This window comes from Panthera onca, chromosome B1 (assembly GCF_046562875.1).
Source record: "Panthera onca isolate mPanOnc1 chromosome B1, mPanOnc1 haplotype 2, whole genome shotgun sequence".
Lineage (NCBI taxonomy): Eukaryota > Metazoa > Chordata > Mammalia > Carnivora > Felidae > Panthera > Panthera onca.
The window spans coordinates 152,626,847-152,641,386 of NC_138342.1; the positions used below are offsets into that span (position 1 = coordinate 152,626,847).

General features: G+C 36.7%; 1 protein-coding gene across 2 annotated transcripts in view; it reads right to left on the reverse strand.

Moving 5' to 3' along the window:
* Positions 1-14,540, reverse strand: part of MTMR9 (myotubularin related protein 9) — a 50,547-nt gene that overhangs the window by 32,763 nt on the left and 3,244 nt on the right. For both annotated transcript variants that reach the window (XM_060653719.3, XM_060653720.3), the window contains exon 2: positions 3,985-4,093. In XM_060653719.3, coding sequence (XP_060509702.1) covers positions 3,985-4,093 — 109 coding nt within the window. The remainder of the gene's footprint in view (positions 1-3,984; positions 4,094-14,540) is intronic.

The following is a 14,540-nucleotide window of genomic DNA, read 5'->3' on the forward strand; positions in this document are numbered from 1 at the left end:
GGAAATCAGAAAATAAACACGTTTTGTTAGCAAGCAAGGTCATGGCTCAAAATCCCAGCTATCAACTGTATCAACATATGTAAACTACATAAAATCAGTGTCTGTTAATAACCATAAATAAGGGTGTCACAGGTAAGTGGCCAAAGAGTCAGACTAGAGCCAAACTGCTAGACTCAAATTCCAGATCCCAGTGCAATAATGGTTAACTAATGTAACCACTCTAATGCCTCCATTTCCTCAGCTCTAAAATGGGGGGAATTAAAGTACCTAACTCATAGGGCTATTGGTAGCATTAAGAAAGATAACGTATAAAACAGGCCTGTTAATAATAGTGCCTGGCACATGATAAACCCTGAAATTGATCTTGGCAATTATATGCTTCACATATATGCACCACATATGCTCCATCAATGTTCATGTTCTACCTCCTTAGAATGATATGCCATTTGGTCATGTATCATATTATCTTTATGTTACAATGAATGACCCATTCTCAACCTGCGGCATTAACTCTGTGGTCCCCAAAAGAGCCTGTGTTCATCTGGAACTCTTGAATTCTGGGTAACACCACCAAGAAAATCTGACTAAATGGGAGGAACAGACAGATGAAATAGCCTCCAGGGGATGGAGGCTATTTCAACCTTCTGACAGGGGAGTTATGAAAAGCACTTCTATGGCTGCAAAAAAAGGCACCAAAATCAATTAGCATAATTCAAATTCCAGGAATTATGGAGACACTCTTCTGGAGGAGGGCGGGGCCCCAACATCATGCTAGCTCCCCAAAACTCTCAGAATAAAGCTACCTCCCTCTAGGTCACAGAAGGATCAGTCTCACAAAAGAATGGGCCCAAGCCTTAGTAAAAAATAGACTGGACATGTAGTTCAGCAGCTTAACAAAAACATCCCCATCCAAAGCTATTCTTCTGTCTGTTCATAAATCATGACACCTTCCCCCCAGAGCTCATAAAACAGAAAATATGGAGAAGCAGGGCTGGATAATCCATTATCCACTTCTGTAGAGTCTTTGGCTTCCAATCACACTAAACAGAAACAGAATGGCCAGTGTCCACATCTGACCTAGGCCAGAACTGTCATCGTTCAGGACAAACATTATTTTATTTAATTGGTTTACTTTTTTCATTGGTTTAAGATATTTTTTGCAATATTTAAAAAATCTTTTTCATCTTTGCTGAGGCAAAACTACCAAAACTAAGAGATATTTCAAGTGATGATCTGATACACCGTGAAAGGACTCCCCCATTGAGTCAATTAACATGTCCATCACCTCACATATTTACCTTTTGTTGTTAAGAACATTTAAGTGCTACTCTCTTAGAAAATGTCTGTTATACAATACAGTGTTATCAACTGGAGGGACCATGGTATATATTAGATCTTAAGACCTTATTCATCTTATAACTGCAAGTTTGTAACTTTTACCAACCTGTCCCTATTTCCCCAGCCCCCAACAACCACTTTTCCACTCTGTTTCTATTAAGTTTTGGTTTTGTTTTTTAGGATTCCACATATAAGTAATAACATGCAATTATTTGTCTTCTCTGTCTGATTTCACTTGACACAAAGCCCTCCAATTTCATTCATGTTGTCACAAATATTAGGATTGCTGTTTTTTAAGGCTGAATCATATCCCATTATATATATAGATACGTGTCACATTTTCTTTATCCAGTCATCTGTTGACAGATACTTAGGGTATTTCCATATTTTGGCTAATATGAATAATGCTGCAATGAACAGTGGAGTACAGATACCTCTTTGAGATAATGATTTTGTTTTCTTCGGCTATATATCCAGAAGTGAGACTGCTGGGTCACATGGTAGTTCCATTTTTAATTTCTCAAGGAACCTCCTACTGTTTGCATACTGGTACAATCATGATTTTTTTTTCTAATTTTTTAAAATGTTTTATTTATTCTTGAGAGAGAGACAGTATGAGCGGGGGAGGAACAGAGCAAGAGAGGGACACAGAATCTGAAGCAGGCTCCAGGCTCTGAGCTGTCAGCACAGAGCCCGATGCGGGGCTCGAACTCACAGAGGGTGAGATCATGACCTGAGCCGAAGTCGGATGCTTAACCAACTGAGCCACCCAGGTTTCCCGTGATTTTTAATGCAAGTCAGCAGTCACTTTAGCAGATAATAAGCACTCATATTCTGACTTGTTGTGATCACAATTTGTATCGCTAGAGGTAGGACTTTTCCTTTAAACTCATTAACGCTGAAAGAACTGAAAACATTTCAACTCCAAAAGACAGTAGAAACTACATAGAAAAAAGCTTCATCAGCCTTCCTACTATGATTTAGAAAAACGAGCACTTGCAAGTTATTACTCCAGTGGGATTCTATTTATGGCAGCAGAATATATTTGGGTATATGGATTCTTGATTGCAAAGAACAGTTCAACTGTGTTATATAAGAAATTCACTTACTACTTCCAAGTTATATCAAGATATATAGGGGAGATGGGAAAGAAATTAGATACCAGCAAAAGGCAAGAGGCCACGTTCACTATGGACATTTACTACGTTGTAAAAATAACCAGTAGAGCATTCACTTCCTAAGGTCAAATTATGAGAATGGCTCGTAATTCATAGCTTCTTTTCAGCTGTAAGGGTTTCTATATAATCAGTTTCTAAAGGATTTTAGGTACTATATACAGCTAATGAAACAACTGATTAGTGCCAGATGCTAACAAAGCTAAGTAAATGCAATCAGAAAGTGGGTTAATAGCTTTGCCCTATATTTTCTTCACCACTATCCTTCACCATATGCAATTTCACTGACACCCACCAACCAGCTATCTTGTAACCCATAAAACAGATAAAAAGAAAAATGCAGACTGGCCAGTGAAAATCCAAACCCACAACTGAAATGAAATGGGTCAGTAGCATTTCCTTGCCCAAAGAGCAGGACGGTATTTCAGCTTAACAGCCTAGAAACCACAGTGTGTTTCTTACCCACGTTAGCGAATGTGGCCAAATCAACATTACTCTGTCACTTCCAAATGACAGATAGGTAAGACAAACAGTTCAGCTCATCTTCTCATTTCCTTTAAGGAAAATTTAGCAAAGGCAGAAGGTAAAATGGTTACATGCCATTTTCTCAGCACCACAACAGTTGTTTTTTTTATTTCTCTATTCTTGTTTAGAAACCAAACATGATCCTAGTTATAGATTTTTAAACCTTTCTGCCTCCTTTTAATAGTTAAGCCACTAGCATTTGTTTTGGATACAAAGACCAGATTAGTCACTCATAGACGGAAGGAAAAGAAATCAGTGTGTCTATAATTATCTAGAAAATACCATAAACATAAAGTTAATTACTATAATTTAGTAGCAATGATTTAAAATAAGGCAATTGAAAATTTGAGTGTAAACCAAAATAGTTGGTTTGAATGGGGAAGAAAATGAAGTGAGCTCCTCAATTTAAATATTAAATTATCCAAGTAAAATTTCTATTATTTGAAATCTGAAGAGACAGTCAATACTGTTTATACAAATATAAAACAAACACACTTTTTAGTCTTAGGCAAACATTTGCGTAAGACAAGCAAACATTCTCTGTTTGCTTCAGACTTGCTAAAAACAAACACAGGGCTATAATCATTGGTATAATTATTTGCTTTGATAAAAGAAGTAACTTCTAACAAAAGCCTTATCATATACACATACAATGGATTATCATCCAGCCTTAAAAGGGAAGGAAATTCTGTCAAATGCTACAATGAGTGAACCTGGAGGAATAAGGAACCCAGAACACTAAAAACTGCTATAAGTCAATAAAAGCCTAATACATTCCTATAACAATGAATCCGGGTGAGGCTTTTCCTAACAATTTTCAATATGTGAGTCATAGAACATGACCAAATATCTAGTAAAACAAACATAAGAGCTATACTGAGTAAGAATATAAGGTTCTTTTTTATTACTATTTACTTTCACCAGATTTTGCTTCTGAAACATTTACCTCAATGGAACTGGCAATATTCAAACATTCCTCCATTCCAGGAATATCCAACTGAATTATTCGAAAGTCTTTACATTTTATGATGATGGTACCCAGTGGTCCCACAAATCTGTAAAAAATTACAAATTATGCTTAGGAACATATACATTTCTATCTTTTTAAAAAAAGTATATTTATTTATTTTGAGAGAGAGGAAAAGGGAATCCCAGGCAGACTTCACACTGTCAGTGTGAATCTCAATACAGGACTCAAACTCACAAACCAGGAGATCATGACCTGAGCTGAAATCAAGAGCTGGATGCTTAACCAACTGAGCCACCCAAGCACCCCCATATATGTCTCTATCTTTAAGCATATGATTATTTCCTTGAAAAAAGAATGTAGAAAAAAGAATTACCATCTACATTCACCTTTCTTCTCCCCAATTAGTCTAGTTAGGGAAGAGGCAAGCCTGCATTACTAAAATGTGAGCCATAAATTATTTTAAATATATGTACTTAAAAACATTTCAAATTCATAAAGTAATTCATACTAGGCCAATTCATTTAATGAAAATTATTTGGGACCTTGCTTCAAAGAATGAAGAAAAAAGATCTGTAATTAATGTGGTAAGTGTTTGTACAGAGGTATTTCTGAAACGTAGGAAAACACTTCATTTCAGATTTTACTTACTTCCAAGTTTAATAGTTGATTTTATATATAAATATCTCTTTTTCAGTCTTTAAAAACTATTAGCTTGCAATATCTATTCTAAACCAATGTCATATCTAATCACAAATTTTGTATCAGTAAATTTTGTGCAAATGTAATTTTACCTTTATTGGAATTTTTGTCTTTTATTGTAGTTGTTTTGTTTTGTCAGTACTCGCTAACAGCTCTGATTTTTCTTTTGCTTTGCCACTGGTTGGCCCTAAATCTTTTCCATTAATAGTTCTGGGTATTCCTTAACTAGGAATTCTTAGATTGTCCAAATGCTGTTCATTTAACCTACTTTTTGCCCAGTTTAGAAAGACATCTCCTACAGCCACTCTTCTGAACACCATCTGAATTGTAAGCATCCCTATGCCTCTCACCACTGCGTTGTTAATTTGGACAAGCAGACGTTATCAGCACGGGTCAAATCCCAGTAAAGATAATTCCACCAGACATCCACAACCTATCAACACACTAGAATGCCGCTTATAAAATTTATTTTGAAAACTCACATTCTTGGCACTTCTACTTCTGGCAAAGGTAGAGTAACAGGGACCAGACTTACCTTCCCACCTGAAACAACCAAAATAACTGGACAAAATATAAGAAAGAACTGTTTTCAAGACACTGGACATCAAGCAACAAAGAACAGAGATCTCTGGGAGATGGGAAACAAGATGAGTCCTACAAATACCCCAGTTTACTGTTTTGAGTTTCCAGGCCACAGGAGAGGGAATCTGGGTGGGGCTGATAGTCTGAGGAGAGCATCTATATTAAAAAAGAAAGTTTCATAGTGACTTCAGATTCCAGGATACTAGGAAAAGAAGGGCAAATTAAATCCAAAGCAGAAGACATTAAATAATAAAGATCAGAGCCAAAATCAATGAAAGAGAAAAAAGAAAATTATAGGGAACAAGAAAAGCAAAAATGATTGTTTGAAAATAATAAAAGCAATAAACCACTTGCCAAAGTGATCAGGAAAAAAGAAAATCTGTCTCAATTTACCAATACCAGTAAGGAGAGAAACGAGAATCTCTACAGATTCTACAGGCATTAAAAACATTAAAGGAAATACTAGTAACAACTTTATGCCAATAAATTCAACAAAGGAAATGATATGGACAAATTCCTAGAAGACACAAACTCAAGGAGAACCTAATTAGTTTTATAGCTATTAAACAAACTGAAATGTTCATTAAAATCTCCTCCCTACCACCACCAAAACAAACAAACAAACAAACAAACAAACAAACAAAAAACAAAAACAAAATAACCTTCAGGTCTAGGTGGCTTCACTGATGAATTCTACAAAATGTTTAAGGAAAAAATACTATTCAAGACAAACTCTTCCAGAAAGTTGAAGAAAAGGCAATTATTTATCAATTCATTCCATGGGGCCAGCATAACCCTAATATATATATTAAAAAAAAAAAAAAAAAGACATTACAAGAAAACTACAGACCAATATATTTCATGAACCCAGATGCAAAATTTCTAAACAAAATATTAGCAAATTAAATCCAACAATACATGAAAAGGATAATACATCATAAGCAACTGGGGTTTATCATTTGAAAATCAAAGCAATTTATCTTATTGCCAAATTAAAAAAGAAAAACACCACATGATCATCTCAATAGATATAGAAAAAGCATTTGACAAAAGTCAACATCTATTCCTGATTTTAAAAAACAAAAACAAAAAACCTCAACTCTCAGCAAACTAGGAACAAAAGGAAACATCTTCAACAGCATTTACCAAAACAAAACAAAACAAAAACAAAACAACCCTACTACTAATTACAGACTTAACAGTGAAAACTAAATACTTTTTCACTAATATCAGAAATAACAGAGATGTTCACTCTCACCACTTCTATTCAACATTGTATTGACAGTTAATAGCCAGTGCAATAAGGCCAAAACAAAAGAAAACAAAACAAAAAAAAAAACACAAAAAAACAAAACCAGAATGAATAAATGGCATCCAGATTGAAAACAAATAAAATGGTCTTTAGTTGCGGATGACATGATTGCCTATTTAGAAAAGCCAATGAAAAATACATAAAAGCTATTAGAATTAAAAGATGAGTTTAGTAAGGCTGCCAGATACAAATTCAATACACAAAAATCAATAGTATTTCTATATACTATCGCAACAATTGTTTAAAACGCCCAGGATTTGGTTTTTATTCAGGACGGTGAGGCTGATAAATCAGGAGATAACTGTCACTGAAAAGTTATTTTGTTACTCACATTTCCCAACAGGAGAGGCAAACTATGTCACTCAGAGCCACATGGGGAAGCATCTGGGACAGTCAGGAGGCAGACAGAGCGAGAGGAAAGGATGGGCCAGAACTTCTGTGATGTTTCACAGAAAAGAATGGGAAAGGCAGGGTAGGTGAGCTGAGCAAGTTTAGGATTAGAGTTTGAATAATTCTGTCAGGCTCTGGGTTATACCAGTGATCCCTGGTTGTCTGGTACCTGGCCCTGGAAGAATTTAGGACAGGAGAATAGTGGTCCTGACTGCAGAAGCCTGATAAGAGGAAGCAGATGCGGGTATGGACTTGAGGTTGGTTGGTCTGCATATCAAAGGTGTGCTTGCAGGCAATTTTCTTGCTATCTCTAGGAAATAGCTAACCCTGAGTGGAAGCAGTCCCACTCCAGGTCTGCAAGGAGCTTAAGACATCAATGTATTATAAAATACAAAAAGTAAAAAACATAATTAATACATATGAGCAATTAGAAATTGAAATTTTTAAAATACCATTTGAAAGAGCATCTAAAAATGTGGACTAGAGGAAAATCTGTCAAAAGATGCCTAAGATCTGTAAATGAAAATTACAACACATCACTGAAAGAAATTTAAGAAGACCTAAATAAAATAAATGGAGAGATTCACTTTGTTCATGGGGCAGAACACTCAATATTTAGATATCAGATGTTAACTCTTACCAAATTCATTTATCAACAGATTGAACACAATTCTCATCAAAATCAGAGGCTTTTTTTAAAGAAATTGACAAGCTGATTCTAAAATTCATATGGAAATGCAAATGACCTGAAATAGACAGAACTTTTAATTAGAACAATTATGTAATACTACATAATTTCAACTTAATATAAAGCTACTGTAATTAAGACAGTATGGTAGTGTGGTAACAGCATCAAGATAAACAGATCAATGAACCAGAAAAAAGAGTCTAGAAACAGTTCTATTTATATATGGACAAAGATGCAAAGACAATGCATTGAAAAAAGGGCAAAACAATCAGATATCTATATGCAATATATATACATACACACATATACGATAAACCATATATAAAAACTCAAAATGTATCATATACATAAAGATAAAACCTAAAACTATAAAAGTGCTAGAAGATAAAGAGAAAAAATCTTTGTGACCTTGGGTTAGGCAATGATTTCTAAGATAAGACACCGCAACCCCAATCTATAAAAGAACTGGTAAATTGGGCTTCTTCAAAATTTAAGTCATTTTCTCTTTGAAAGACACTGTTAAAGAGAATGAAAAGCCAAGCCACAGACAGAAAATATTTGCAGATCTTATATAATAAAAGACTTGTATCTAAACTATATATTTTTAAAAACACTCAAAACTCAGTAAAGGGAAAGATTCTGGGAAGATGGTGGAATAGAAAGCACCAGGAATCTGTCTCCCAACCTAGACAGCAATTTCATTGGCATGATCTGTTGATGTGACTGTTTTATAACTCTAGAGTCTACTAAGGCTTGCAACTTCCAGAGTTCCAGAGACCTGGATGGTAAGTTTTGGATAAATTCAGCTCTTAGCAAAATAGCAGCTATGCATCCTACCCATGAGGTGGGCAGCTGTGCACACGTTCCTGGAGCAACTTACAAACAGCTTGCAGAAGCTAGGTTGGGCAAAAAAGACCCTGTCCTCCAAACATCAGAGAAAAGAGATCCTGTCCTACAAATATCAGGATTTGTGTGCTAGCTGATTGCTGCTTCTGATCACAGAAGAGCAGAGGCCAGTGGACATCTGGTTATTGCATCTGTTATTGCATCTTTCCCCATTGTTGTAAGCCTCTCCCCAACAAGTGACTTCCAGAGTTTTAAACAACAGTCCCCTTTCCCCTCCCTGCCTGCATTTCATTTTTCACTCTTCTCCTTTCAAGAGACAGACATTAAAGACTAAGACATTCAAAGACAATTACATAAATCAGGAAAATTAGGATTGGAAATGCCCAGGGAAAGGCTCAGAAAAAACCCTAAGATGACCTTAAATTTATACTCTAGGCTGATCCTTGGCATAGAGAAAGCTTACAACAATAAATAACAACATCAACAACAACAATAAGTAAATAACAACAACAAAACAACAACAAAAAAAGAGCAAACCTTGGGGAAGGAGAAAAACATGATTTCCAGAATCACCACATTATTAGATCAAATGTTCAATGTTCAACCAAAAAAAAAATCACAAAGCATACAATAAACAGGAAAGTATGGGACAGTGAAAGGAAAAAAATACATCAACAGAAACTTTCCCTGAAAAAGACCTGATGGCAGATACACTAGACAATGATTTTAAAACAATTGTCTTAAAGATGCTCAAAGAACTAAAGGAAGATGTAGAGAAAGTCAATGTGATGTGTGAACAAAATGGAAATATCAATGAAGAGAGAGAAAACCTAAAAGGAAACCAAAAAGAAATGTTGGGGCTGAAAAGTGCGATAACTGAAATGAAAAATTCACGAGAGGGATTCAAAGGCAGATGTGAACAGGCAGAAGAAAAATCAATGAACCTGAAGATAAGAAGATGAAAATTATTGAGTCTGAGGAACAGAGAGAAAAGATTGAAAAAAAGAGAACAGAGCCTAAGGGACCTGTGGGATACCAACAAGAGAACCAACATACACATTGTGGAAGTCCCAGAAAGAGAAGAGAAAGGGAGAGAGAATATTTGAAGAAATAATGGCTGAAAAATTCCCCAATTTGATGAAAGACATGAATATAAACATCCAAGAAGTTCAACAAAATCCAGATAAGATAAACTCAGAGAACCACATCAAAACACATTTTAATCAAACTTTCAAAAGACAAAGAGAAAATTTTGAAAGCAGCAAGAGGGAAGTAAATTGTCACATACAAGGGAGCCACAATAAGATAATAAACAGACTTCTCATCATAAACTTTGGAAGCCAGAAGACAGTGAGCTAATATATTCAAAGTGCTAAAAGAAAAAACTGTCAACTAAGAATCTTATATCCAGAAAAAAGTGTCCTTCCAAAGTGAGGGAGAAATTAAGATAATCCCAGATAAACAAAAGTTGAGGCATTTATGACCACTAGAGCTATCTTACAAGACATGCTCAAGGGTGGGGTACCTCAGTGGCTCAGTAAGTTAAGCATCTGACTTTGGCTCAGGTCATGATCTCATGGTTCCTGAGTGTAAGCCCTGCATCAGGCTCTATGCTGACAGTGCAGGGCCTGCTTGGGATTCTCTCTCTCTCCCTCCTTCTTTGCCCCTCCCCACCTCATGCTTTCTCTCTCAAAATAAACTTAAAAAAAAAAAGAAAAAAAAAAAAGAAATGCTCAAGGGAGTCCTACAAGATTAAATGAAAGAACACTAGGCAGTAATTTGAAGTTATATAAAAAAATAAAGATCTCAATAAAGGTAAACACATGGGTAATTATAAAAGCTAATATGTAATAATGGTGTGTAATTGCACTTTCTGTTTTCTACATGATTTAACAGATTAGTACATTCAAAGAAAAAATTATTAGTATAAAAGTTAATATTACTGTATTACTATAAGTTTGGTTTATAACCCCAAATTTTGTTTACTACATAATTTAAGAGAGTAATGCATTTTCAATAATTATGAGTTTATGTTTGGGGGCATACAATGTATAAAGATGTAATTTTGTGACATTAACAATGAAAAAAAAGTAGGGACAGTCCTATAAAGAAGTAGATTTTTTGTATGCGATTGAAGTTAAGCTGGTATAAATTCAAACTAGAGTGTTATAACTTCAGGATGTTAAATGTAATGCCTATGATCATCTTAAAGAAAATAGCTACAGAATATACATAAAAGTAGACAAGAAAGAAATTTAAATATTTCACTACAAAAAATCAACTACAGGGGCGCCTGGGTGGCGCAGTCGGTTGAGCGTCCGACTTCAGCCAGGTCACGATCTCGCGGTCCGTGAGTTCGAGCCCCGCGTCAGGCTCTGGGCTGATGGCTCGGAGCCTGGAGCCTGCTTCCGATTCTGTGTCTCCCTCTCTCTCTGCCCCTCCCCCGTTCATGCTCTGCCTCTCTCTGTCCCAAAAATAAATAAAAAACGTTGAAAAAAAAAAAAAAATCAACTACATACAAAATAAAACAGTAATTAAGGGACTAAAAAGCTATAAGGCATATAGAAAACAAACAGCACAGTAACAGAAGTCCCTCCTTATCAAAAATTACTTAAAATGTAAATGCATTAAACAAACCGTTCAATCAAAAGACAGAGACTGGAAGAATGAATAAAAACATGGTCTGGGGGTGCCTGGGTGGCTCAGTCGGTTAAGCATCCTACTCTTGATTTTGGCTCAGGTGGGATCGAGCCCTGCATTGGGTTCTGCGCTGAGTGTGAAGCCTGCCTCGGATCCTCTCCCTCTGCCCCTCTCCCCCACTCACACACTCTCTCTTATCAAAATAAAATAAAAAACTTTTTTAAAAAATGTGTTTAGGGACACCTGGGTGCTCAGTCGGTTGAGCACCTAACTCTTGATTTCAGCTCAGATCATGATCTCGCAGTCGTGGGATGGAGCCCTGTGTCAGGCTTTGCACTGACAGCATGGAACCTGCTTAGGATTCTCTCTCTCTCTCGCTCTCTCTCTCTCTCTCTGTCTCCCTCTCAAAATAAATACACATTTAAAAAAATGTATGATCCAACAATATGCTGTCTTACAAGAGACTCAAGATTCAAAGACACAAAGGGGTTAAAAGTGAAAAGACAGAAAACAGATATTCCACACAAACAGTAACCAAAAGACAATAGGTACAGTTATACTAATCTCAGACAAAATGGACTTTAAATCAGAAGTGGTTACAAGAGACAAGGAAGGGCTTTATATGCGAAAAAAGATTCATCACAGCAAGAAGATATAACAATTATAAATATTACACACTTAATTACAGGCAACCAAAATATATGAAGCAAAAACTGACAGAAATTGAAGGAAAAATAGTTGGAGACTTTAATACCCTATTCACGATAGTGGCTAGAACAACCAGACTAAAGATAAATAAGGAAATAGACACTTAACACAATAAACCACCTAGACACATCAGACATGTACATGCTACACAACAACAGAATACACATGGGACATTTTCCAGGATTGACATATGTTAGGTCACAAATCAAAGAAAGCCTCAATAAATTTAAAAAGATAGATATCTTACAAAGTATCTTCTCTGAACACAATGGGATGAAATTAGAAATCCACAACAAAAGGAAAACTGGCAAATTCGCAAAATTATGGAAATTAAACACTACACTTATAAACAACCAAGCCATGGGCACCTGGGTGGCTCAGTCGGTTGAGTGTCCGACTTCGGCTCAGGTCATGATCTCACAGTTTGTGGGTTCGAGCCCCACATCGGGCTCCATGCTGACAGCTCAGAGCCCAGAGCCTGCTTCCAATTCTGTGTCTCCCTCTCTCTCTGCTCCTCCCCTGCTCACACTCTATCTCTTTCTCTCTCAAAAATAAACATTAAAAAAATTTTTTTAAACACATAAACAACCAAGGGATCAAAGAAAAAAAAATCACACAGTAAATTAGAAAAAATAGAAACAAATGGAAACAAACACATAACATTACAAAACTTATGGGACACAGAGAAAGCTATACATATATGAAACCACTTGATATATGTTATGATGCATCAGTTAAGAATGGGTTGCTAGCCAATGGTAATGGTATATTAAGAAAACTGGCTTGCTACATGGAGGAAAACAATTGAAATGAAGGTAGAATCCAAATGAATTAAAGTACTAAAAGTGAAGGGTAAAAGTATAAAGCTAATATGGAAGAAAATGTAGAGAATATCCTAGTGATCTTCTTCAGTATGACTTAAAAAGCACAAACAATAAAGTAAAAATTGATGAATTCTGAATTAAAATTAAGGCCTTTTGTTCAACAAAGAACACCACAGAAAAGTCAACAAATGGGTGAGAGACTAGAAGACATTTGCCATGTCCAAGTAAAGAATAATACCTCAAGAGTATACACGGAACCAGTGCAAATCAATGCTAGAAAGACAACAAACCCAACTTTTAAGCACTTTTTTTTTTTTTAAGAGGGAGAGAGGGGCGCCTGGGTGGCTCAGTCGGTTAAGCATCTGACTTTGGCTCAGGTCATGATCTCGAGGTTTGTGAGTTCGAGCCCCACGTCGGGCTCTGTGCTGACAGCTCGGAGCCTGGAGCCTGCTTTGTATTCTGTGTCTCCCTCTCTCTCTGCCCCTCCCCCGCTCACGCTCTGACTCTCTCTGACTTTCAATAATAAATAAACATTTAAAAAAAATTTTTTTTAAAAAGAGGGAGAGAGAGAATTTACACATGAAGCGGGGGAGGGGCAGAATATGTCGTGACAGCAGGAAGTTGGAGGTTCTCTGGAGGGTCAGAAAAGCAGAATGTGGTAGATAATTTGGGATTCTATTCTGCCATCAGAAGCAGTGAAATGGATGTACACACAGCAATAGGAAGAGATCCTGAACAAGAGTACTGAGTTAATGTTGAGAAATAGAACAAGATCTGCAACATACTCATACTGAGGGAAATTAAACTCACACATGATAGTGCTATATATTTTATAGGAATATACATATATCCAAGGACAAATAGCAACACTCAGCATTACTTGCCTATAGGGACTGAGGATGAGGTAGAAAACAGGCATGAAAATTAGAGCTTGAAGACGAATCAAATTAAAAAAAAAAAAAACAAAAACAAGAAAACCTTGTAATGAATCCATCCTGAAAATGACAAGTCATCAACTGAGTAGGATTAACTCAACTCTCTACATGTGAGGTCCATGAAAAGAAAAAGGTATAATTGTAAAACCTGTGTAACACCTTGCGTGCTGAAAGGACCACATCAAATTATGTATGCAACGTGCACAACAGCACTACACGAGCCTGTGACGTGTTACCCAAATAGAAGTTACTACTAGATACGAGAAGGGCTGTCTTCCTCTGTGTGATAGAAGTGATGTTCAGAGAGGTTAAGTGGCTTGTCCAAGGACACCTACCCCACCGGAGGCAGCACTAAAAGAGGCATCCTTAATACTGCTCTTCCTCTCACATCGCATTTGCAACTCACTCAGGAGGCATGGCAGCTCAGCCTTCAAAACACACCCCAAACTGGCCTGCTTCTGACCATGCTACTACTGCTTCCACTCCTTTTTTTATTTCAAGTTTATTTATTTATTTATTTATTTATTTATTTATTGAGAGAGAGAGAGAGAGAGAGAGAGGAAGGAGCAGAAAGGGAGAGGAAGAATTCCCAGCAGGCTCTGCATCACTAGCGCAGAAGCTGATGCAGGGCTCGAACTCACAAACCGTGCGATCATGCCCTGAGCAGAAGTCCGACGCTTAACCTGCTGAGCCACCCAGGTGCCCCTGCTTCCACTCTAAAGTCACCACCGCCCTTTCCCTGAACTATTCAACAGTCTCCTAACTGGGCCCACTGCTTCCACTGTTCCCCCTCTGCAATCCATTTTCTGCCAGCGGCCGGAATCATCTACAAAGTCTGTCTGCTCTTACTTCCTTGCTTTCAACTCTCCAGGGGCTTCCTGTGAAAACCATCACACCGGCAAATAAAG